The 27,645-nt window shown below is 43.4% G+C and overlaps 1 protein-coding gene across 1 annotated transcript; it reads right to left on the minus strand.

Moving 5' to 3' along the window:
• LOC149453362 (uncharacterized) lies at positions 1–27,417 on the minus strand. Its single transcript, XM_089688631.1, is given in 11 exon segments — positions 1–1,418; positions 2,704–2,830; positions 2,984–3,124; positions 4,673–4,822; positions 4,920–5,045; positions 23,701–23,849; positions 23,992–24,450; positions 24,453–26,291; positions 26,711–26,852; positions 26,969–27,115; positions 27,204–27,417. Coding segments are annotated over 10 exon segments (4,437 nt in total). The 5' UTR covers positions 27,041–27,115; positions 27,204–27,417; the 3' UTR covers positions 1–186.
• Positions 27,418–27,645: the final 228 nt, after the last annotated feature.

A 27,645-nucleotide genomic window follows, 5' to 3' on the forward strand; every position in this document is an offset into this window, starting at 1 on the left:
AAAAAATGTTTCATTTGTCTCTGTTCTATCAGCATATGGATTGGGGACAGTAGTAGGGGAGGATCAGAGAAGACAGGATCAAAGAGCCTTTTGAAAGGATTAACCCCTTGGGTTCCACAGCGAGTATAACAAGCATGCTTTGCTGCATCTACAGACTGATGTTACTGTTGGGGGTTCAGTAACACTTTAAGAAGAATAAGGGCGCTCCCCCGTGTGACGTCTCTGGTGTCTAACAAGGTCTCCTTTCTGAGTGAAAGATTTCCCGCACTGTGAACAGGAGAAAGGACGTTCACTGGTGTGGCTTCTCTGGTGTCGATAAAGGGAATCCTTACGACAAAAACATTTTCCGCACTCCGGACACGAGAAAGGACGCTCTCCAGTGTGAATCCTCTGGTGTATAAGAAGATCTATTTTGCGATAGAAACATTTCCCGCACTCTGAACACGAGAAAGGGCGCTCACCCGTGTGAATCACCTGGTGTTTAAGAAGGTTTCCTTTCATAATGAATGATTTCCCACACTCTGGACAGGAGAAAGGACGCTCGCCTGTGTGAATTCCCTGGTGTTGAAGAAGTACTTGTTTTGTGGAGAAACATTTCCCGCACACATCACACGGGTAAGGTCGCTCACCTAGGTGACTTTTCTGGTGTTTAACCAGGTCTCCTTTTCCAATGAAACATTTCCCGCACTCTGAACACGAATAAGGGCGCTCACCCGTGTGACTTCTCTGGTGAGTAATAAGGTCCCCTTTGTGAATGAAACATTTCCCACACTCTGGACATGCGAAAGAACGCTCACCAGTGTGAACTCTCTGGTGTTTAGTAAGGTGTCCTTTTGTAATGTAACATTTCCCGCACTCTGAACACGAAAAAGGCCGCTCACCCGTGTGGTTTCTCTGGTGAATCAGGAGGTCGGCTTTCTGAATGAAGCCCTTGCCGCACTCTATGCAGGAATAAGGTCGCTCTCCCGTGTGAATTCTCTGGTGTCTAATGAAAGTCACTTTTTCAGTGAAGCTTTTCCCACACTCTGAACATGGGAAAGGACGCTTGTTTCTGTGGCTTTTCTGGTGTCTCAAAAGCTCTCCTTTGTTTTCGAAAGCCTTCCCACACACTGTGCATGACGAGGAATGTTCTCCTGTGGGAACTCCTTCATGGCTTAGAGGAGATGCGGTGGGACCAGGTGGCCCTGTACAGTGGGGCCCCAGGTGGGTATTAGGGACAGGGTGTGAATTATCTGAAGATTCCCCAGGATTTGATGTATCCACTGGTCTTTCCGAATGGGAAGGTCTGGGGGGTGGACGTTGAGTGATGGGACTTGGTCCTGGGGAACCTTGGGCCATACCATTGTCTTCTGTGTAACAATATGGAGATAAAAGAACATTTCCTCCAGAGATTTCCCCATTCTGAACATACAGCCCGTCTGTTGGGAAATGTTTTTGTAAAAAATGAGAAATGTTTTTCATTCCTTTCATTCAGTTGTAAATTTTGCGCTAACATCAGGGATTTTTTTTTTCAAGACGAACGTGAAGGGGGGGGAATTAATATTGAGGAATGGAGATGGACCTTTTATATGGTGTCCAGTATCTCCTCCTCATTTGGTGGGAACATGACATTATATTGAGGAATGGAGATGGACCTTTCATATGGTGTCCAGTATCTCCTCCTCATTTGTTGGGAACATGACATTATATTGAGGAATGGAGATGGACCTTTCATATGGTGTCCAGTATCTCCTCCTCATTTGTTGGGGACGTGACGTTATATTGAGGAATGGAGATGGACCTTCCATATGGTGTACAGTATCTCCTCCTCATTTGTTGGGAACATGACATTATATTGAGGAATGGAGATGGACCTTTCATATGGTGTACAGTATCTCCTCATTTGTTGGGAACATGAAGTTATATTGAGGAATGGAGATGGACCTTTCATATGGTGTCCAGTATCTCCTCCTCATTTGTTGGGGACGTGACGTTATATTGAGGAATGGAGATGGACCTTTCATATGGTGTCCAGTATCTCCTCCTCATTTGTTGGGAACATGACGTTATATTGAGGGATGGAGATGGACCTTTCATATGGTGTACAGTATCTCCTCATTTGTTGGGAACATGACGTTATATTGAGGAATGGAGATGGACCTTTCATATGGTGTCCGGTATCTCCTCCTCATTTGTTGGGAACATGACGTTATACTGAGGAATGGAGATGGACCTTTCATATGGTGTACAGTATCTCCTCATTTGTTGGGAACATGACGTTATATTGAGGAATGGAGATGGACCTTTCATATGGTGTCCAGTATCTCCTCCTCATTTGTTGGGGACGTGACGTTATATTGAGGAATGGAGATGGACCTTTCATATGGTGTACAGTATCTCCTCCTCATTTGCTGGGAACATGACGTTATATTGAGGAATGGAGATGGACCTTTCATATGGTGTCCAGTATCTCCTCCTCATTTGTTGGGAACATGACGTTATATTGAGGAATGGAGATGGACCTTTCATATGGTGTCCAGTATCTCCTCCTCTGTTGCTGAGAACATTGGCTAGTGATGGTAATTCAATGATTACATTCTTCTAGGGAGGACTAGATTTTTTGAGGGCACATTTGTTTTGTGTGTCTTTGTGTTTGAACATATACTTCATTTCCAAGTAAAATACAAATGTGAACTGTTTCTGCATCTAGTGTTTGTTACTTACTTGTATCTATATGTAGAGAAGATTTCTCTTTCATCTCACCCTCCTCCATAGACTGCTGATCTCCACTCACCAACATCTCTTCTTCTTCCTCTTTAATCTCAACTTTGAGGTCTTTCAGTTTCGCACCCTAAACCAAAGATGACAGAGTACATGTATGAAGGTTCTTCAAAAAGTTTTTGCAATACTTTTTTGACATGTATATGAAAACCCCTCATATAAAAAACAAGCGATTCCATAGAAGAATTTCCTCTATTAGCTCTACATGCTAATTCCCAACTACCTGATCCTGGTGAGGGATGGTGTGATCTTCCTGTGTGGAGTCCACGGTACACAGAGGAACCACCTCCATAGGCTGCTGATTTCCTTTCGCAAATGTCTCTTCTTTTTTAACTTCAACTTTGATGTCCTTCAGTTCATCACCCTGAACCCCAAAGATGACAGAATACATAAAAAAGAACCCCCAAAAAAATAGATTTTTTGAAAAAAATATAATTTTATAGATTAGAATAGATTTGAGTTCTGTTGCTCAATCCCTTCTACCTGATGATGGTGAGGGATGGTTTTATCTCCTTGTGTGGAATACCGGGAATACAGAGGATGGGGACATCTCTCTGGTGGGTTCCCATTACTGGATCCACCTACCTGATGATGGTGAGGGATGGTGTGATCTTCCTGTGTGGAATCCCGGGAATACAGAGGACGGAGACATCTCTCTGGTGGGTTCCCATTACTGGATCCATCTACCTGATGATGGTGAGGGATGGTGTGATCTTCCTGTGTGGAATCCCGGGAATACAGAGGACGGAGACATCTCTCTGGTGGGTTCCCATTACTGGATCCATCTACCTGATGATGGTGAGGGATGGTGTGACCTTCCTGTGTGGAATCCTGGGAATACAGAGGACGGGGACATCTCTCTGGTGGGTTCCCATTACTGGATCCACCTACCTGATGATGGTGAGGGATGGTGTGACCTTCCTGTGTAAAAATCCCAGGAATACAGAAGACGGGGACATCTCTCTGGTGGGTTCCCATGACTGGATCCATCTACCTGATGATGGTGAGGGATAGTGAGACCTTCCTGTGTGGAATCCCGGGAATACAGAGGATGGGGACATTTCTCTGGTGGGTTCCCATTACTGGATCCATCTACCTGATAATGGTGAGGGATGGTGTGATCTTCCTGTGTGGAATCCCAGGAATACAGAGGACGGGGACATCTCTCTCGTGGGTTCCCATTACTGGATCCACCTACCTGATGATGGTGAGAGATGGTGTGATCTTCATGTGTGGAATCCCGGGAATACAGAGGATGGGGACATCTCTCTGGTGGGTTCCCATTACTGGATCCATCTACCTGATGATGGTGAGGGATAGTGAGACCTTCCTGTGTGGAATCCCAGGAATACAGAGGATGGGGACATCTCTCTGGTGGGTTCCCATTACTGGATCCATCTACCTGATGATGGTGAGGGATGGTGTGATCTTCCTGTGTGGAATCCCGGGAATACAGAGGACGGAGACATCTCTCTGGTGGGTTCCCATTACTGGATCCATCTACCTGATGATGGTGAGGGATGGTGTGATCTTCCTGTGTGGAATCCCGGGAATACAGAGGACGGAGACATCTCTCTGGTGGGTTCCCATTACTGGATCCATCTACCTGATGATGGTGAGGGATGGTGTGACCTTCCTGTGTGGAATCCTGGGAATACAGAGGACGGGGACATCTCTCTGGTGGGTTCCCATTACTGGATCCATCTACCTGATGATGGTGAGGGATAGTGAGACCTTCCTGTGTGGAATCCCAGGAATACAGAGGATGGGGACATCTCTCTGGTGGGTTCCCATTACTGGATCCATCTACCTGATGATGGTGAGGGATGGTGTGATCTTTTTGTGTGGAATCCCAGGAAAACAGAGGATGGGGACATCTCTCTGGTGGGTTCCCATTACTGGATCCATCTACCTGATGATGGTGGGGGATGGTGAGACCTTCCTGTGTGGAATCCCGGGAATACAGAGATCCACCCTCCTCTATAAACTGTTGATCTTCACTCACGAATGACTCTTCTTCTTCTTTATTACTTTCAACTTTGATGTCTTTCAGTTCTTCACCCTAAGCGCCAAAGATGATGAAATACATTCGTAAACTGGAATAATAGATTACTTGGCTACAAGGCTTTTTTTCGCTGGACATGTTCAGTCTCACCTACCTGATGATGGTGGGGGATGGTGAGACCTTCCTGTGTGGAATCCTGGGAATACAGAGGATGGGGACATCTCTCTGGTGGGTTCCCATTACTGGATCCATCTACCTGATGATGGTGAGGGATGGTGTGACCTTCCTGTGTGGAATCCCGGGAATACAGAGGACGGGGACATCTCTCTGGTGGGTTCCCATGACTGGATCCATCTGTAGGAAACACACACACTGACTGAATCCATTGTTTCTATGTGTTTATCAGATGATGGGGGATCTAGGTGGACCCTCCGTACTGCTCTCTCCTTTACAATAAAGTCTCCTCTTACCCGGTGACGTGAGGGGCGGCTGATTGTCCATCACGACGAACAATGAGGCACTGTGATGGGGGATGTCCTGTTGTGATGGATTTGGTAAAATGCCTATTCTGTTTCCTGTTTAAAATATACATTTTATAAATATTTACTTTTATACTTTTTCATATTTCTAAATATATGTGTTGTGCGTATATATATATATTTTGTCTGCTGGGCTTTGCAGTCCTCCTTAACTTGTTTGTTCAGAGCGATGTTCTCAACCCCTCCCGTCGAGCTGTGAGGATCTTGTACCTAGGCCTTGAATATGTGAGGGGGAGTGAAGAGATACAGGCGAGGAGTCTCATGTATCAAGTTTCTGCACTTTTCCCATATTTCAGCCAAACAAAATGTGCCTTTTAGAATGTGACTGTTTTTACATAATAGTGACGTATACCCTATTGTTCTCCTTGTATAAAAGGTTAAGCACTGCCCTGCAATAAACAGATGATGTGAAAGTGGTTATACTGGACAGTTGTCAGTGTAATTATTTCCGGCTTGCATGCCTATCCACATTTCAAATCAGGAGCAGCAGCAGACATTCAACCCTGAGCCCAATTGTGGTTCCCAAAACCTTTACACTGTGAAGATGGCTGCTGGGTGATAATGTTTCACCAGATATTTTTCGGACTACTTTACATTCCTGTGTAACCAGAGAAAGTAACAATTATTGTGATGACTTGAACAAACCTTTTCCAACCATTTGCTAAACGAATAGGCAAGGGGTTGTCAAATTAATGTCATGGGGGGGGGGGGGGCACTGTCCTTAGGGGAAAAAATGTAATAAATTAAGAAAGATTTTAGTGATGCTAAAGAGTGAAATAATAAAACTGCCCACAGTATATATATGCACATTTCAGGGCAGAGGGCGCGTGTGCGCCCCTCCACCCCCACCCAATCTGCTCTGTCATTCGGTAGAGCACAAGTTGATCAGCAGGTCCAGCGACCTTTTCGCTTAGCGAATCACAGTACAGAGCTCTGTGTTTACTAACTGCACAGGGTTCTGTACGCAGAGTACTGGAGGGTCTATTGATGCTTGGGGTCCATTATTGCTGGTTGCAGGGGATCTATATTTACTGCTTATCATTAACAAAGTATATACAAATTATTTAGCACCACAAAATGATACTTGTTTCTGTAGTCTTTTAACAGGTGGTACTGGGAGGTGGGTAGGGGGCGGAACCAAGGAAGAGTGTTCAGAGGTGACTTGGAAGGGGAGAGTTCCTGCAATTATTCTCTGAGAAAAAAAGCCCTGTACAAATAAATGAATGGATGGTCAGTTGGATAAATGGTTCTATATTTAGGATGTATCCGGTCTATAAAGCAGAGGCTCTGGATGGACGGTTGGATAAATGGTTCTGTATTTAGGACGTATCCGGTCTATAAACCAGAGGCTCTGGATGGACGGTTGGATAAATGGTTCTATATTTAGGATGTATCCGGTCTATAAACCAGAGGCTCTGGATGGACGGTTGGATAAATGGCTCTATATTTAGGAGGTATCCGGTCTATAAACCAGAGGCTCCGGATGGACGGTTGGATAAATGGCTCTATATTTAGGACGTATCCGGTCTATAAACCAGAGGCTCCGGATGGACGGCTGGATAAATGGTTCTATATTTAGGACGTATCCGGTCTATAAACCAGAGGCTCCGGATGGACGGTTGGATAAATGGTTCTATATTTAGGACGTATCCGGTCTATAAACCAGAGGCTCCGGATGGACGGTTGGATAAATGGCTCTATATTTAGGACGTATCCGGTCTATAAACCAGAGGCTCCGGATGGACGGTTGGATAAATGGTTCTATATTTAGGACGTATCCAGTCTATAAACCAGAGGCTCCGGATGGACGGTTGGATAAATGGTTCTATATTTAGGACGTATCCGGTCTATAAACCAGAGGCTCTGGATGGACGGTTGGATAAATGTGTTACCGTATAACTCAATATATTTGGACATTTGGTGCATAACAGCATTTAAAGGAGTGACTATGGAGGAAAAGGACAAACATGACAAAGTGTAAAAATCATATATATATTACCTCTTTAGTTCCGAGTTCCATAAATTTCTCCTCTCTACTTCCTCTTAAATCAACTCTAACCTGGAATTTCCTATTTATAGCTGACATCACTTCCTATCTGCCTCTCAGATTACTTCCTTTTTCTTGTGCTCCATGGACAATAAGTGAGATCGCCTCTTTGTGGCGAAGACAAATACTGCAGTCCACGTTTTTTTTTCGTACTTTGAACGATTTTGTCGCTCATTTTATGCAAGTTGTGGGGCGAATGATGAAAACTTACAATGAAATGAATTTGTTTGTGTATTAAAATTAAAAAACAGCGATGTGCGAAAAAAGTCTTAGGCACTGAAGGTAGTTCGAGACACATCTGACTTAGGTGGTTGTGTCATTTGAGCTGGTGATTCCGTCAAAAAGTGGATTTAGAATAGAAACTTTCCTTTTAGAAATAATTTAAAATATTGGAACACCTTTAGATATAGCGATAGACCACTATTAAGATGAAAATGCGAGATGCCTCCGTCCATGTTCAGTCGCCATTCTAACTCCTCCATCCTCCCTGTCCATGTTCAGTCACCATTCTACCTCCTCCATCCTCCCTGTCCATGTTCAGTCACCATTCTACCTCCTACATCCTCCTGTCCATGTTCAGTCACCATTCTACCTCCTCCATCCTCCCTGTCCATGTTCAGTCACCATTCTACCTCCTCCGTTCCCCCTGTCCATGTTCAGTCACCTTTCTACCTCCTCCATCCCCCCCGTCCATGTTCAGTCATCATTCTACCTCCTCCATCCTCCCCGTCCATGTTCACTCACCATTCTACCTCCTCCATCCTCCCCGTCCATGTTCAGTCACCATTCTACCTCCTCCGTCCTCCCTGTCCATCTTCAGTCACCATTCTACCTCCTCCATCTTCCCTGTCCATGTTCAGTCACCATTCTACCTCCTCCATCCTCCCTGTCCATGTTCAGTCACCATTCTACCTCCTCCATCCCCCCAGTCCATGTTCAGTCACCATTCTACCTCCTCCATCCTCCTGTCCATGTTCAGTCACCATTTTACCTTGTCCATCCTCCTGTCCATGTTCAGTCACCATTTTACCTCCTACATCCTCCCTGTCCATGTTCAGTCACCATTCTACCTCCTCCATCCTCCCCGTGCATGTTCAGTCACCATTTTACCTCGTCCATCCTCCTGTCCATGTTCAGTCACCATTTTACCTCCTACATCCTCCCTGTCCATGTTCAGTCACCATTCTACCTCCTCCATCCTCCCCGTGCATGTTCAGTCACCATTCTACCTCTTCCATCCTCCCTGTCCATGTTCAGTCACCATTCTACCTCCTCCATCCTCCCCGTCCATGTTCAGCCACCATTCTACCTCCACCATCCTCCTGTCCATTTTCAGTCACCATTCTACCTCCTCCATCCCCCCCGTCCATGTTCAGTCACCATTCTACCTCCTCCATCCTCCCCATCCATGTTCAGTCACCATTCTACCTCCTCCATCCTCCTGTCCATGTTCAGTCACCATTCTACCTCCTCCATCCCCTCCCTCCATGTTCAGTAACCATTCTACCTCCTCCATCCCCCCCCGTCCATGTTCAGTCACCATTCTACCTCCTCCATCCTCCCTGTCCATGTTCAGTCACCATTCTACCTCGTCCATCCTCCTGTCCATGTTCAGTCACCATTCTACCTCCTCCATCCCCTCCCTCCATGTTCAGTAACCATTCTACCTCCTCCATCCTCCCCATCCATCCATGTTCAGTCATCATTCTACCTCCTCCATCCCCCCCGTCCATGTTCAGCCACCATTCTACCTCCACCATCCTCCCGTCCATTTTCAGTCACCATTCTACCTCCTCCATCCCCCCCGTCCATGTTCAGTCACCATTCTACCTCCTCCATCCTCCCCATCCATGTTCAGTCACCATTCTACCTCCTCCATCCTCCCCATCCATGTTCAGTCACCATTCTACCTCCTCCATCCTCCTGTCCATGTTCAGTCACCATTCTACCTCCTCCATCCCCCCCCCGTCCATGTTCAGTCACCATTCTACCTCCTCCATCCTCCCTGTCCATGTTCAGTCACCATTCTACCTCGTCCATCCTCCTGTCCATGTTCAGTCACCATTCTACCTCCTCCATCCCCTCCCTCCATGTTCAGTAACCATTCTACCTCCTCCATCCTCCCCATCCATCCATGTTCAGTCATCATTCTACCTCCTCCATCCCCCCCGTCCATGTTCAGCCACCATTCTACCTCCACCATCCTCCCGTCCATTTTCAGTCACCATTCTACCTCCTCCATCCCCCCCGTCCATGTTCAGTCACCATTCTACCTCCTCCATCCTCCCCATCCATGTTCAGTCACCATTCTACCTCCTCCATCCTCCCCATCCATGTTCAGTCACCATTCTACCTCCTCCATCCTCCTGTCCATGTTCAGTCACCATTCTACCTCCTCCATCCCCCCCCCGTCCATGTTCAGTCACCATTCTACCTCCTCCATCCTCCCTGTCCATGTTCAGTCACCATTCTACCTCGTCCATCCTCCTGTCCATGTTCAGTCACCATTCTACCTCCTCCATCCCCCCCTCCATGTTCAGTAACCATTCTACCTCCTCCATCCTCCCCATCCATCCATGTTCAGTCATCATTCTACCTCCTCCATCCCCCCCGTCCATGTTCAGTCACCATTCTACCTCCTCCATCCTCCCCGTCCATATTCAGTCACCATTCAACCTCCTCCATCCTCCCCGTCCATGTTCAGTCACCATTCTACCTCCTCCATCCGCCCCGTCCATGTTCAGTCACCATTCTACCTCCTCCATCCTCCCCGTCCATGTTCAGTCACCATTCTACCTCCTCCATCCCAATCGTCCATGTTCAGTCATCATTCTACCTCCTCCGTTCTTTCTGTCCATGTTCAGTCACCATTCTACCTCCTCCAACCTTCCCGTCCATGTTCAGTCAGCATTCTACCTCCTCCATCCCCCCCGTCCATGTTCAGTCACCATTCTGCCTTCTCCATCCCCCTGTCCATGTTCAGTCATCATTCTACCTCCTCCGTCCTCCCTGTCCATGTTCAGTCACCATTCTACATTGTCCATCCTCCCTGTCCATGTTCAGTCACCATTCTACCTCCTCCATCCTCCCTGTCCATGTTCAGTCACCATTCTACCTCCTCCATCCTCCCTGTCCATGTTCAGTCACCATTCTACCTCCTCCATCCCCCCCCCCTCCATGTTCAGTAACCATTCTACCTCCTCCATCCTCCCCGTCCATGTTCAGTCATCATTCTACCTCCTCCATCCCCCCCGTCCATGTTCAGTCACCATTCTACCTCCTCCATCCTCCCCGTCCATATTCAGTCACCATTCTACCTCCTCCATCCTCCCTGTCCATATTCAGTCACCATTCTACCTCCTCCATCCTCCCTGTCCATGTTCAGTCACCATTCTACCTCCTCCATCCTCCCCGTCCATGTTCAGTCACCATTCTACCTCCTCCATCCTCCCCGTCCATGTTCAGTCACCATTCTACCTCCTCCATCCCAATTGTCCATGTTCAGTCATCATTCTACCTCCTCCGTTCTTTCTGTCCATGTTGAGTCACCATTCTACCTCCTCCATCCTTCCCGTCCATGTTCAGTCAGCATTCTACCTCCTCCATCCCCCCGTCCATGTTCAGTCACCATTCTACCTCCTCCATCCCCCCTGTCCATGTTCAGTCACCATTCTACCTTCTCCATCCCCCTGTCCATGTTCAGTCACCATTCTACCTTCTCCATCCCCCTGTCCATGTTCAGTCATCATTCTACCTCCTCCATCCTCCCTGTCCATGTTCAGTCACCATTCTACCTTGTCCATCCTCCCTGTCCATGTTGTCATCATTCTGCCTCCTCCATCCTCCCCGTCCATGTTCAGTCACCACTCTACCTCGTCCGTCCTCCTGTCCATGTTCAGTCACCATTCTACCTCCTCCATCCTCCCTGTCCATGTTCAGTCACCATTCTACCTCCTCCGTCCTCCCTGTCCATGTTCAGTGACCATTCTACCTCCTCCATCCTCCCTGTCCATGTTAAGTCACCATTCTACCTCCTCCATCCTCCATGTCCATGTTCAGTCACCATTCTACCTCCTCCGTCCTCCCTGTCCATGTTCAGTCACCATTCTAGCTCATCCGTCCTCCCTGTCCATGTTAAGTCACCATTCTACCTCCTCCATCCTCCTGTCCATGTTCAGTCACCATTCTATCTCCTCCATCCCCCCCGTCCATGTTCAGTCACCATTCTACCTCCTCCATCCCCCCCTTCCATGTTCAGTCATCATTCTACCTCCTCCGTCCTCCCTGTCCATGTTCAGTCACCATTCTACCTCCTCCATCCTCCCCGTCCATGTTCAGTCACCATTCTACCTCCTCCATCCTCCCCGTCCATGTTCAGTCACCATTCTACCTCCTCTGTCCTCCCTGTCCATGTTCAGTCACCATTCTACCTCCTCCATCCTCCCCGTCCATGTTCAGTCACCATTAAACCTCCTCCATCCTCCCCGTCCATGTTCAGTCACCATTCTACCTCCTCCATCCTCCTTGTCCATGTTCAGTCACCATTCTACCTCCTCCATTCTCCTTGTCCATGTTCAATCACCATTCTACCTCCTCCATCCGCCCCGTCCATGTTCAGTCACTATTCTACCTCCTCCATCCTCCCTGTCCATGTTCAGTCACCATTCTACCTCCTTCATCCCCCCTGTCCATGTTCAGTCACCATTCCTAGATTGTAAGCTTGAAAGAGCAGGGCCCTCAATCCCCTCATGTTTTGCATTGTATTGGTATTGTTCTGTCACATATTCTGTCCCCCTTTTGTAATGTACAGCGCTGAGCGAACTATTGGCGCTTTATAAATACTGTATAATAATACTGTATAATAATTCTACCTCCTCCATCCTCCCTGTCCATGTTCAGTCACCATTCTACCTTTTCCATACACCTTGTCCATGTTCAGTCACCATTCTACCTCCTCCATGCTCCCTGTCCATGTTCAGTCACCATTCTGCCACCTCCATCCTCCTGTCCATGTTCAGTCACCATTCTGCCTCCTCCATCCTCCTTGTCCATATTCAGTTTCCTGCTAATTGCTCTGCTTGTTTGTGTCAAATCTAATTATTATTCAGCTCTCACCAGCAGTTCAGTAGATTGGAAGACCCAGGAATCGTGGGACATGTAGTTTCTTTAGAGGAAGTGTCAGTTCTTAGACTGCAGAGAGAGGTCCTGCATTCACTTGTACAGTGCCAGGCAGCATGCCTCATGTCTGAAAACTTCTGACACCGAGATGTGAAGATGTACTCTATGAGAGGCTGTGCGTAATGGCCAAGGAATGACACCATGCACATCCCATGCAGGTAGGAAGGTTTATAATGCCTTGAAGGGTGCAACGTCATAAGAAGACTTTCCATCGAGAAAGAATAACTACTTCATAGATCCTAAAAGAGCGGATATCTACTTGTCTAATGTCCCATAAGAGGCATGGAGGAGATCAGCTATGAAGAAAGATTAGAGGAACTAAATGTATTCTCTACTGAGAAGAGGAGATTAAGGGGGGATATGATCACCATGTATAATACATAAGGGGGGGGGGATATGATCTCCATGTATAATACATAAGGGGGGATGTGATCTCCATGTATAATACATAAGGGGGGATATGATCTCCATGTATAATACATAAAGGGGGGGAATATGATCACCATGTATAATACATAAGGGAGGGGGGGATATGGTCTCCATGTATAATACATAAGGGGGGATATGATCTCCATGTATAATACATAAGGGGGGGATATGATCTCCATGTATAATACATAAAGGGGGGGAATATGATCTCCATGTATAATACATAAGGGGGGGGGATATGATCTCCATGTATAATACATAAGGGGGGATGTGATCTCCATGTATAATACATAAGGGGGGATATGATCTCCATGTATAATATATAAGGGGGGATATGATCTCCATGTATAATACATAAGGGGGGATATGATCACCATGTATAATACATAAGGGGGGGATATGATCTCCATGTATAATACATGAGGGGGATGTGATCTCCATGTATAATACATAAGGGGGGGATATGATCTCCATGTATAATACATAAGGGGGGATGTGATCTCCATGTATAATACATAAGGGGGGATGTGATCTCCATGTATAATACATAAGGGGGGATATGATCTCCATGTATAATACATAAGGGGGGGATATGATCTCCATGTATAATACATAAGAGGGGGTATGATCTCCATGTATAATACATAAGGGGGGATATGATCTCCATGTATAATACATAAGGGGGGATATGATCTCCATGTATAATACATAAGGGGGGGAATGTGATCTCCATGTATAATACAAAAGGGAGGGAGGGATATGGTCTCCATGTATAATACATAAGGGGGGATATGATCTCCATGTATAATACATAAGGGGGGGGATATGATCTCCATGTATAATACATAAAGGGGGGGAATATGATCTCCATGTATAATACATAAGGGGGGATATGATCTCCATGTATAATACATAAAGGGGATGTGATCTCCATGTATAATACATAAGGGGGGATGTGATCTCCATGTATAATAAATAAGGGGGGATATGATCTCCATGTATAATACATAAGGGGGGATGTTAAATATCGTGACACTTATATTATTTAAGTGTCTGTCTTTAGGCGTTTGAGGCAAATTGTTCTAGTGCCAGGCTGACTTAAAACAGTGTGACTTTTATTTAATGCACACTTGGCATCAAAAATGAATACAAAAGATAAAATAAAATACAGAGTAAAATATAACAAAAGTTGTAGATTATGGAAAAAGAAATAAGCTTTGGAGAAATGTTTAATCTCTTGCCTGTTCTATGACAAGTGTTTCAGTCTTGGCAAGGAAGACAACAGGTGTATCAAGGCTTTGCAGGCCTTACCAGGAGACAAATATGTCAGTGCGTGTCAGCTGTATAATGTCTTGATGTATGAGTGTGAGTGAGTGTATGTGTCCCTCTATCTCTAAGGCACATCTTATATATGTTTTACCAGACCAACCCACTAAACAGTTATTTCCTAATCCAGTGTGAGCTAAATAAGTAAAACCCTTATTTGTGCTTCTTCTAAACATATACTCTTAGTGTCCATATATGTAAGCCTTCTAAACTATACTTAGTATGACGTTATTTGCAAACCTCTTAGACGACAGAAATATATGATACTGTAATATAATATACACAATGGCTTCACATATCTTTAGAAAGGGACAATGTTCACATAAATGCATATAACCAACTATAATTGATACTAAACTTATCACACACTATTCCTAACTAATAAATTGATTATAAATAATTATCCAACTAACTATATTATAGATTAGACATGATTTTCTTTATAAAAGACATATCCTTTCTTTGTTCTACTACATATCAATATCTTTTTACATTCCAGTTTCTATTCTTAAGAGAAGCTTATGACCTGCTGACCTCTTAGACATGAATATACCATGGTTCATCTTTAACACCTGCTTTCCAAAGCTTCATACACACGCTAAGTTAAAATTACTTCTCAATGATTTTGCTGTCATTTTGAAAGATATGAGACGTCTGTTTTAAGCTACATAATTTCTACAAGGGATGTGATCTCCATGTATAATACATAAGGGAGGATGTGATCTCCATGTATAATACATAAGGGGGGATATGATCTCCATGTATAATACGTAAGGGGGGGGGGGATATGATCTCCATGTATAATACATAAGAGGGGGTATGATCTCCATGTATAATACATAAGGGGGGTATGATCTCCATGTATAATACATAAGGGGGGATGTGATCTCCATGTATAATACATAAGGGGGGATATGATCACCATGTATAATACATAAGGGGGATATGATCTCCATGTATAATACATAAGGGGGGATATGATCACCATGTATAATACATAAGGGGGATATGATCTCCATGTATAATACATAAGGGGGGGGTATGATCACCATGTATAATACATAAGGGGGGATGTGATCTCCATGTATAATACATAAGGGAGGGGGGATATGGTCTCCATGTATAATACATAAGGGGGGATATGATCTCCATGTATAATACAAAAGGGGGGGGGGATATGATTTCCATGTATAATACATAAAGGGGGGGATATGATCTCCATGTATAATACATAAGAGGGGGATATGATCTCCATGTATAATACATAAGGGGGGGATATGATCTCCATGTATAATACATAAGGGGGGATGTGATCTCCATGTATAATACATAAGGGGGGATATGATCTCCATGTATAATACATAAGGGGGGATATGATCTCCATGTATAATACATAAGTGGGGATGTGATCTCCATGTATAATACATAAGGGGGGATATGACCTCCATGTATAATACGTAAGGGGGGGATATGATCTCCATGTATAATACATAAGAGGGGGTATGATCTCCATGTATAATACATAAGGGGGGATGTGATCTCCATGTATAATACATAAGGGGGGATATGATCTCCATGTATAATACATAAGGGGGGGGGATATGATCTCCATGTATAATACATAAAGGGAGGGGGGGAATATGATCTCCATGTATAATACATAAGGGGGGATATGATCTCCATGTATAATACATAAGGGGGGATGTGATCACCATGTATAATACATAAGGGGGATGTGATCTCCATGTATAATACATAAGGGGGGGAATGTGATCTCCATGTATAATACATAAGGGAGGGGGGATATGGTCTCCATGTATAATACATAAGGGGGGATATGATCTCCATGTATAATACAAAAGGGGGGGGGGGATATGATTTCCATGTATAATACATAAAGGGGGGGATATGATCTCCATGTATAATACATAAGAGGGGGATATGATCTCCATGTATAATACATAAGGGGGGGATATGATCTCCATGTATAATACATAAGGGGGGATGTGATCTCCATGTATAATACATAAGGGGGGATATGATCTCCATGTATAATACATAAGTGGGGATGTGATCTCCATGTATAATACATAAGGGGGGATATGACCTCCATGTATAATACGTAAGGGGGGGATATGATCTCCATGTATAATACATAAGAGGGGGTATGATCTCCATGTATAATACATAAGGGGGGATGTGATCTCCATGTATAATACATAAGGGGGGATATGATCTCCATGTATAATACATAAGGGGGGGGGGATATGATCTCCATGTATAATACATAAAGGGAGGGGGGGAATATGATCTCCATGTATAATACATAAGGGGGGATATGATCTCCATGTATAATACATAAGGGGGGATGTGATCACCATGTATAATACATAAGGGGGATGTGATCTCCATGTATAATACATAAGGGGGGGAATGTGATCTCCATGTATAATACATAAGGGAGGGGGGATATGGTCTCCATTGTATAATACATAAGGGGGGATATGATCTCCATGTATAATACAAAAGGGGGGGGGATATGATCTCCATGTATAATACATAAAGGGGGGGATATGATCTCCATGTATAATACATAAGAGGGGGATATGATCTCCATGTATAATACATAAAGGGGGGGATATGATCTCCATGTATAATACATAAGAGGGGGATATGATCTCCATGTATAATACATAAGGGGGGGATATGATCTCCATGTATAATACATAAGGGGAGATATGATCTCCATGTATAATACATAAGGGGGGATATGATCTCCATGTATAATACATAAGGGGGGATATGATCTCCATGTATAATACAAAAGGGGGGGGGATATGATCTCCATGTATAATACATAAAGGGGGGGATATGATCTCCATGTATAATACATAAGAGGGGGATATGATCTCCATGTATAATACATAAAGGGGGGGATATGATCTCCATGTATAATACATAAGAGGGGGATATGATCTCCATGTATAATACATAAGGGGGGGATATGATCTCCATGTATAATACATAAGGGGAGATATGATCTCCATGTATAATACATAAGGGGGGATATGATCTCCATGTATAATACATAAGGGGAGATATGATCTCCATGTATAATACATAAGGGGGGATATGATCTCCATGTATAATACATAAGGGGGGATGTGATCTCCATGTATAATACATAAGGGGGGATATGACCTCCATGTATAATACGTAAGGGGGGGATATGATCTCCATGTATAATACATAAGAGGGGGTATGATCTCCATGTATAATACATAAGGGGGATGTGATCTCCATGTATAATACATAAGGGGGATGTGATCTCCATGTATAATACATAAGGGGGGATATGATCTCCATGTATAATACATAAGGGGGGGGGATATGATCTCCATGTATAATACATAAAGGGGGGGGGGGAATATGATCTCCATGTATAATACATAAGGGGGGGGGATATGATCTCCATGTATAATACATAAGGGGGGATGTGATCACCATGTATAATACATAAGGGGGATGTGATCTCCATGTATAATACATAAGGGGGGATGTGATCTCCATATATAATACATAAGGGGGGGATATGATCTCCATGTATAATACATAAGGGGGGATATGATCACCATGTATAATACATAAGAGGGGGTATGATCTCCATGTATAATATATAAGGGGGGGGGGGTATGATCTCCATGTATAATACATAAGGGGGGGATATGATCTCCATACATGGAGATCATATCCCCTCCTTATGTATTATACATGGAGATCACATCCCCCTTATGTATTATACATGGAGATCACATCCCCCTTATGTATTATACATGGAGATCATATCACCCCTTATGTAATATATAAGGGGGGATATGATCTCCATGTATAATACATAAGGGGGATATGATCTCCATGTATAATACATAAAAGGGGGATATGATCTCTATGTATAATACATAAGGGGGGATATGATCTCCATGTATAATACATAAGGGGGTATATGATCTCCATGTATAATACATAAGGGGGATGTGATCTCCATGTATAATACATAAGGGGGGGATATGATCTCCATGTATAATACATAAGGGGGGATGTGATCTCCATGTATAATACATAAGGGGGGATATGATCTCCATGTATAATACATAAGATTAGAGGAACTGAATGTATTCTCTACTGAGAAGAGGAGATTAAGGGGGGATATGATCACCGTGTATAATACATAAGAGGGGGTATGATCTCCATGTATAATACATAAGGGGGGATGTGATCTCCATGTATAATACATAAGGGGGGATATGATCTCCATGTATAATACATAATGGGGGGAATGTGATCTCCATGTATAATACATAAGAGAGGGGGGATATGGTCTCCATGTATAATACAAAAGGGGGGGGGGATATGATCTCCATGTATAATACATAAAGGGGGGGGGGATATGATCTCCATGTATAATACATAAGAGGGGAATATGATCTCCACGTATAATACATAAGGGGGGGATATGATCTCCATGTATAATACATAAGGGGGATGTGATCTCCATATATAATACATAAGGGGGGGATATGATCTCCATGTATAATACATAAGGGGGGATATGATCTCCATGTATAATACATAAGGGGGGATGTGATCTCCATGTATAATACATAAGGGGGGATATGATCTCCATGTATAATACGTAAGGGGGGGGGATATGATCTCCATGTATAATACATAAGAGGGGGTATGATCTCCATGTATAATACATAAGGGGGGATATGATCTCCATGCATAATACATAAGGGGGGGAATGTGATCTCCATGTATAATACATAAGGGAGGGGGGGATATGGTCTCCATGTATAATACATAAGGGGGGATATGATCTCCATGTATAATACATAAGGGGGGGGGGGATATGATCTCCATGTATAATACATAAAGGGGGGGGGGGAATATGATCTCCATGTATAATACATAAGGGGGGGATATGATCTCCATGTATAATAAATAAGGGGGGATATGATCTCCATGTATAATACATAAGGGGGGATGTGATCTCCATGTATAATACATAAAGGGGGGGGGGATATGATCGCCATGTATAATACGTAAGGGGGGGATGTGATCTCTCCATGTATAATACATAAGGGGGGGATGTGATCTCCATGTATAATACATAAGGGGGGATGTGATCTCCATGTATAACACATGGGGGGGGGATGTGATCACCATGTATAATACATAAGGGGGGATATGAACTGCATGTATAATACATAAGGGGGGGGGATATGATTTCCATGTATAATACATAAAGAAGGGGGGGGGGTATGATCTCCATGTATAATACATAAGGGGGGGTATGATCACCATGTATAATACATAAGGGGGGATGTGATCTCCATGTATAATACATAAGGGGGGATATGAACTCCATGTATAATACATAAGGGGGGATATGATCTCCATGTATAATACATAAGGGGGGGATATGATCTTCATGTATAATACATAAAGGGGGGGGGGGAGAATATGATCTCCATGTATAATACATAAGGGGGGATGTGATCTCCATGTATAATACATAAGGGGGATGTGATCTCCGTGTATAATACATAAGGGGGGATATGATCACCATGTATAATACATAAGGGGGGATATGATCTCCATGTATAATACATAAGGGGGGATATGATCTCCATGTATAATACATAAGGGGGGATATGATCACCATGTATAATACATAAGGGGGGATATGATCACCATGTATAATACATAAGGGGGGATATGATCACCATGTATAATACATAAGGGGGGGGGATATGATATCCATGTATAATACATAAGGGGGGGGATATGATATCCATGTATAATACATAAGGGGGGGTATGATCACCATGTATAATACATAAGGGGGGGATATGATATCCATGTATAATACATAAGGGGGGATATGATATCCATGTATAATACATAAGGGGGGATATGATCTCTATGTATAATACATAAGGGGGGGATATGATCTCCATGTATAATACATAAGGGGGGATATGATCTCCATGTATAATACATAAGGGGGGGGATATGATCTCCATGTATAATACATAAGGGGGGATATGATCTCCATGTATAATACATAAGGGGGGGATATGATCACCATGTATAATACATAAGGGGGTATATGATTACCATGTATAATAGATAAGGGGGGATATGATCTCCATGTATAATACATAAGGGGGATATGATCTCCATGTATAATACATAAGGGGGATATGATCACCATGTATAATACATAAGGGGGATATGATATCCATGTATAATACATAAGGGGGGATATGATCTCCATGTATAATACATAAGGGGGGATATGATCTCCATGTATAATACATAAGGGGGGATATGATCACCATGTATAATACATAAGGGGGGGATATGATCTCCATATATAATACATAAGGGGGATATGATCTCCGTGTATAATACATAAGGGGGGATATGATCTCCATGTATAATACATAAGGGGGGGATATGATCTCCATGTATAATACATAAGGGGGGATATGATCTCCATGTACAGTTGTGACCAAAATTATTCAACCCCCACTGAAATTGAGTGTTTTGGCCAGTTTGACATTGCTTTTGATCATTCAGTCATCTTGCTTACATTTACATTAAAGAGGCACTTGTAGGTCAGACAAATATAACATAACAGTTATAATGAAATAACCACAAATGTCTTTTCTGTGCTCACAGCATTATCAGTTTTATTCAACCCCCAAGTGACATTCAATCTTAGTACTTAGTACAGCATCCTTTTACAGTTATAACAGCTTTTAAACGTGAAGCATAGCTTGACACAAGTGTCTTGCAGCGATCTACGGGTATCTTCGCCCATTCTTCATGGGCAAAGGCCTCCAGTTCAGTCACATTCTTAGGCTTGCGCACTGCAACTGCTTTCTTTAAGTCCCACCAGAGGTTCTCAATCGGATTTAAGTCTGGTGACTGCGATGGCCACTCCAAAATGTTCCAGCCTTTCCTCTGCAACCATGCTCTAGTGGACTTGGAGGTATGCTTGGGATCATTGTCCTGTTGAAAGGTCCAACGTCTCCCAAGCCTCAGGTGTGTGACGGACTGCATCACGTTTCCATCCAATATCTCCTGGTACTGAAGAGAATTCATGGTACCTTGCACACGCTGAAGCTTCCCTGTACCTGCAGAAGCAAAACAGCCCCAAAGCATGATTGACCCTCCACCATGCTTCACAGTAGGCAAGGTGTTCTTTTCATCATAGGCCTTGTTCTTCCTCCTCCAAACATAGCGTTGATCCATGGGCCCAAACAGTTCTAATTTTGTTTCATCAGTCCACAGAACACTATCCCACAACTTTTGTGGTTTGTCCACATGGCTTTTGGCATACTGCAGTCGACTCTTCTTATTCTTTGGAGACAGCAAGGGGGTACGCCTGGGAGTTCTGGCACGGAGGCCTTCATTACGCAGTGTGCGTCTTATTGTCTGGGCTGAAACTTCTGTACCCACATCTGACAAATCTTTTCTCAGTTCCTCAGCAGTCACACGGGGACTTCTCTCCACTCTACGCTTCAGGTAGCGCACAGCAGTCGAAGTCAGCATCTTCTTTCTGCCACGACCAGGTAGCGTTTCAACAGTGCCCTTTGCCTTGAATTTGCGAATGATGCTTCCTAAGGTGTCTCTTGGTATGTTTAACATCTTTGCAATCTTCTTATAGCCATTGCCCTTCCTGTGAAGAGAAATCACCTCTTCTCTTGTCTTCCTGGACCATTCTCTTGCCTTCACCATGTTTGTAACCACACCAGTAAATGTCTAGAAGGAGCTGAGTATCACAGTCATTTTAAAGCTGCCTAATTGGTGCTTATTATGCTTGATTGCTGCTCGGTGACATCCACAGGTGTTTTCAATACCTGATGGAAAGCACCTGTATGAACCTCTGTTCTTCAGAGTGGTAGTCTTTAAGGGGTTGAATAATTGTGGCAATGAAGAAACCACATAAGAACCATTTACTACTGTATTACATAAACAATTGATGTCATTTTAGTTGCATTTGGGTAGTTACAACGTCCTTGTAGGATTTGATTCTGAATACAATTCCAAATGTACACTATAGTCCCTAAACCCCTTTACAGCATTGGGGGTTGAATAATTTTGGTCACAACTGTATAATACATAAGGGGGATATGATCTCCATGTATAATACATAAGGGGGATATGATCACCATGTATAATACATAAGGGGGATATGATATCCATGTATAATACATAAGGGGGGGATATGATCACCATGTATAATACATAAGGGGGGGATATGATCACCATGTATAATACATAAGGGGGGATATGATCTCCATGTATAATACATAAGGGGGGATATGACCTCCATGTATAATACATAAGGGGGGATATGATCTCTATGTATAATACATAAGGGGGGGATATGATCACCATGTATAATACATAAGGGGGGATATGATCTCCATGTATAATACATAAGGGGGGGGGATATGATCTTCATGTATAATACATAAGGGGGGGATATGATCACCATGTATAATACATAAGGGGGGATATGATCTCCATGTATAATACATAAGGGGGGGGGGATATGATCTCCATGTATAATACATAAGGGGGGGATATGATCTCCATGTATAATACATAAGGGGGGATATGATCTCCATGTATAATACATAAGGGGGGGATATGATCTCCATGTATAATACATAAGGGGGGGATATGATCTCCATGTATAATACATAAGGGGGGGATATGATCTCCATGTATAATACATAAGGGGGGGATATGATTTCCATGTATAATACATAAGGGGGGGATATGATAACCATGTATAATACATAAGGGGGATATGATTTCCATGTATAATACATAAGGGGGGATATGATAACCATGTATAATACATAAGGGGGGATATATGATCTCCATGTATAATACATAAGGGGGGATATGATCTCCATGTATAATACATAAGGGGGGATATGATCACCATGTATAATACATAAGGGGGGATATGATCACCATGTATAATACATAAGGGGGGATATGATCACCATGTATAATACATAAGGGGGGATATGATCACCATGTATAATACATAAGGGGGGATATGATCTCCATGTATAATACATAATGGGGGATATGATCTCCATGTATAATACATAAGGGGGGATATGATAACCATGTATAATACATAAGGGGGGATATGATCTCCATGTATAATACATAAGGGGATATATGATCTCCATGTATAATACATAAGGGGGGATATGATCTCCATGTATAATACATAAGGGGATATATGATTTCCATGTATAATACATAAGGGGGGATATGATAACCATGTATAATATCTCAAGAATACAACGACATACTTTGTAGGAGACGAAGACCACCGTGACCATGACGAGGGTAACCAAGATGGCAGCAATGGGAATGATCGATGTGGTGTGTCTAGCAGTCCCATGGATCCATACATTATTGGCTGACATATGTGGTGGACTGGACCTTCTTAACCCTCCGCCTCAATGGTGGAACATCTATGAACGGAGCACGCTCCAACCACCAATCATCTCAGAATTATGGTCATTTGTAAAGAGGGAGATACATTGCAAAAAGTATGGAAAATTCTCATTTATTTTACAAACTCAGAAAAAGCGATTAACAGAAAATAGAAAGAACAATAAGTTCTCTTTTGTTAGTGAAACATTTCCCGTACTCTGGATGCTCGCTCATGTGACTTATCCGGTGTTCAACAAGGCTTCCTTTCAGGCTGAAACATTTCCCACACTCTGGATGCTCGCTTATGTGACTTCTCTGGTGTTTAACAAGGCTTCCTTTTAGGCTGAAACATTTCCCGCACACTGAACATGCAGAGGGATGCTCACTCATGTAACTTCTCTGGTGTTTAACAAGGCTTCCTTTTGGACTAAAACATTTCCCACACTCTGATCGTGACTAGGAATGCTCACTTATGTGACTTCGGTGTGAAACAAGGCTACCTTTCAGAATGAAACATTTCCCACATTCTGAACATGAATAAGGACGCACACCTGTGTGATTTCTGTGGGGATTAACAAGCCTTCTTGTGTCCTTGAAACATTTCCCGCACTCTGAACATGACTAGAAAGCTCGCCTGTGTGAATTCTCTGGTGATGAAGGAGGTTTCCTTTCTCAATGAAACTTTTCCCACACACTGAACATGAATAGGGACGCTCTCCTGTGTGACTTTTCTGGTGATTTTGAAGGTATCTTTTGTCAACAAAAGCCTTCCCACACTCTGAACATGAATAAGGACACTCACCCGTGTGTTTTCTCTGATGTTTAAGAAGGCTTCCTTTCAAAGTAAAAGATTTCCCGCACACTGAACAAGAATAGGGGCGCTCACCCGTGTGACTTCTCTGGTGTATAAAGAGATCTGACTTCTGGATAAAAGCCTTACCACAATCTAAACACGAAAATGGACGCTCTCCTGTGTGGATTTTTTGGTGTTTAATAAGACCTGCTTTCTTGGTGAAACATTTCCCACACTCTGAACACGAATAAGGACGCTCACCCGTGTGACTTTTTTGGTGATTAAGAAGGACTGTATTAGAAATGAAACATTTCCCACAGTCTAAGCAAGAAAAGGGACGCTCACCCGTATGAATTTTCTGGTGCGTAACCAGTGTTTCTTTCTGAGTGAAACATTTGCCGCACTCTGAACATTTGTAGGGACGATCACCCTTGTGAATCCTCTGGTGCTTTTGAAGTTTGCCTTTTTCAGAAAAACATTTCCCGCACTCTAAACATGAATAAGGACGCTCGCCAGTGTGACTTCTCTGGTGTATAAGTAGCTCTCTTTTCCGGATGAAACATTTCCCGCACTCTGAACACGAATGTGGACGCTCACCAGTGTGACTTCTCTGGTGAATAACAAGGTGTCCTTTCAGAACGAAACATTTTCCGCACTCTGAACATGTATAAGGACGTTCACCCGTGTGATATTTCTGGTGTATAAGTAGTTTCCCTTTTTCTGTGAAACTTTTCCCGCAAACTAAACATGAATGAGGAAGTTCACCTGTGTGAATTCTCTGATGTACATTAAGTTCTCTTTTGTAAGCAAAACATTTCCCGCACTCTGAACATGAATAAGGACGCTCGCCAGTATGAATTCTCTGGTGTGTAACAAGGCCTCCTTTACGACTGAAACCTTTCCCGCACTCTGAACATGAAAAGGGACGCTCACCCGTGTGAACTCTCTGGTGATGATGAAGGTTCCTTTTATCAATGAAACCTTTCCCGCACTCTGAACATGAATAGGGTCGCTCCCCCGTGTGGTTTTTCTGGTGATTAAGAAGGTATCTTTTCTGACTGAAACCCTTACCGCACTCTGGACATGAGAAAGGACACTCGCCTGTGTGAATTCTATGATGCTTAAGAAGACTTCTTTTCATAGTGAAGGATTTCCCGCACTCTAAACACGAAAATGGACGTTCCCCCGTGTGACTTCTCTGATGTATAAGAAGGTCAGATTTCTGAATGAAACCCTTGCCACAATCTAAACATAAAAAAGGACGCTTGCCTTTGTGAATTTTTTGGTGTTTAACAAGATGCGCTTTCTCAGCGAAACATTTCCCACACTCTGAACATGAGAAGGCAAGCTCAATCTTCTGACTTCTCTGGTGTCCAAGAGATGCTCCAGATTTTTTTAAAGATTTCCCACATGCTGAAAAAAAGGAGTCCTTGGGATTAGATGGTTCTGTTGCTGCATCTGTACTGTGGGACCTCAGATGGATATCTAGAGGATCAGTATGTGGGTTATGGGGAGATCCCTCAGGATCAGAGGAATCCATTGGTCTCTGCGAGTGATGAGGTCTCTGGTGTATTATTTGTGTATCGGGATTTTCTCCTGGAGGACATTGTGTGGTGGCATCTTCATCTGCTTTATATTCTGAAGATCCATTATTCCAGACATAGAGTCCACCTGTTGGAAATCAACGTTTCCATGTTAGAGGAATTCTTCCTTCAGAAGTCATATACAGGATGTTGGTCTAACGCTCTACAGTATCTCAGAGCTCCGGCATGGAATTGGGGCAATCAGAACAGAAAATATGAATACAAACCAGACAAAGGATACAAAGATGGACCTTCATATGGTGTCCAGTATCTCTTCATCATTTGTTGGGAACATGACGTTATATTGAGGAATGGAGATGGACCTTTCATATGGTGTCCAGTATCTCCTCCTCATCTGTTGGGAACATTGGCTAGTAATGGACTAGTTTTTTTAGGGTATATTTGATGCATGTGTCTTTCTTGAACCCATGTAACAGTGCGAACATATGCTTCATCCTCATTAAAAAAAAAAAATGAAAATGTGAATTGCTTAGTGCTTATACTTACTTGTGTCCATATGTAGAGAAGATTTCTCTGGTTTACTTTCCATAGCCATCTCCCCCTCCTCCATAGACTGCTGATCTCCACTCACCAAGGTCTCTTCTTCTTCCTCTTTAATCTCAACTTTGATGTCTTTCAATTCTTCACCCTAAACCCCAAAGATGTCAGAATACATTTATCAAAACCTCCCCACAAAAATCAATAGAGGAATGCCATCTTAGAGCTTATAATAATTTCTGAGTTCTATTGCTGAGTCCCATCTACCTGATCGTGGTGAATGATGGTGTGATCTTTCCATGTGGAGTCCAAAGAATACAGAGGACCACCTTCTTCCATAAACTGCTGATTTCCCCACACAAATGACTCCTCTTCTTTTTTAACTTCAACTTTGATGTCCTTCAGTTCTTTGTCCTAAACCCCAAAGATGAATAATACATTTGTAAAGGATAGATTACTGGCCTAGAAGACTTTTTCACTGGACATGCTTAGTCCCACCTACCTGATGATGGTGGGGGATGGTGTGACTTTCCTGTGTGGAATCCCGGGAATACAGAGGACGGGGACATCTCTCTGGTGGGTTCCCATTACTGGATTCATCTACCCGATGATGGTGAGGGATGGTGTGATCTTCCTGTGTGGAATCCCGGGAATACAGAGGGCGGGGACATCTCTCTGGTGGGTTCCCATGACTGGATCCATCTACCAGATGATGGTGAGGGACGGTGTGACCTTCCTGTGTGGAATCCCGGGAATACAGAGGACGGGGACATCTCTCTGGTGGGTTCCCATGACTGGATCCATCTGTAGGAAACACACACACTGACTGAATCCATTGTTTCTATGTGTTTATCAGATGATGGGGGATCTAGGTGGAGCCTCCGTACTGCTCTCTCCTTTACAATAAAGTCTCCTCTTACCCGGTGATGTGAGGGGCGGCTGAT

Source organism: Staurois parvus, unplaced genomic scaffold, assembly GCF_062004578.1.
Source record: "Staurois parvus isolate SC_StPar_1 unplaced genomic scaffold, SC_StPar_1.0 ptg000449l, whole genome shotgun sequence".
Taxonomy (NCBI): domain Eukaryota; kingdom Metazoa; phylum Chordata; class Amphibia; order Anura; family Ranidae; genus Staurois; species Staurois parvus.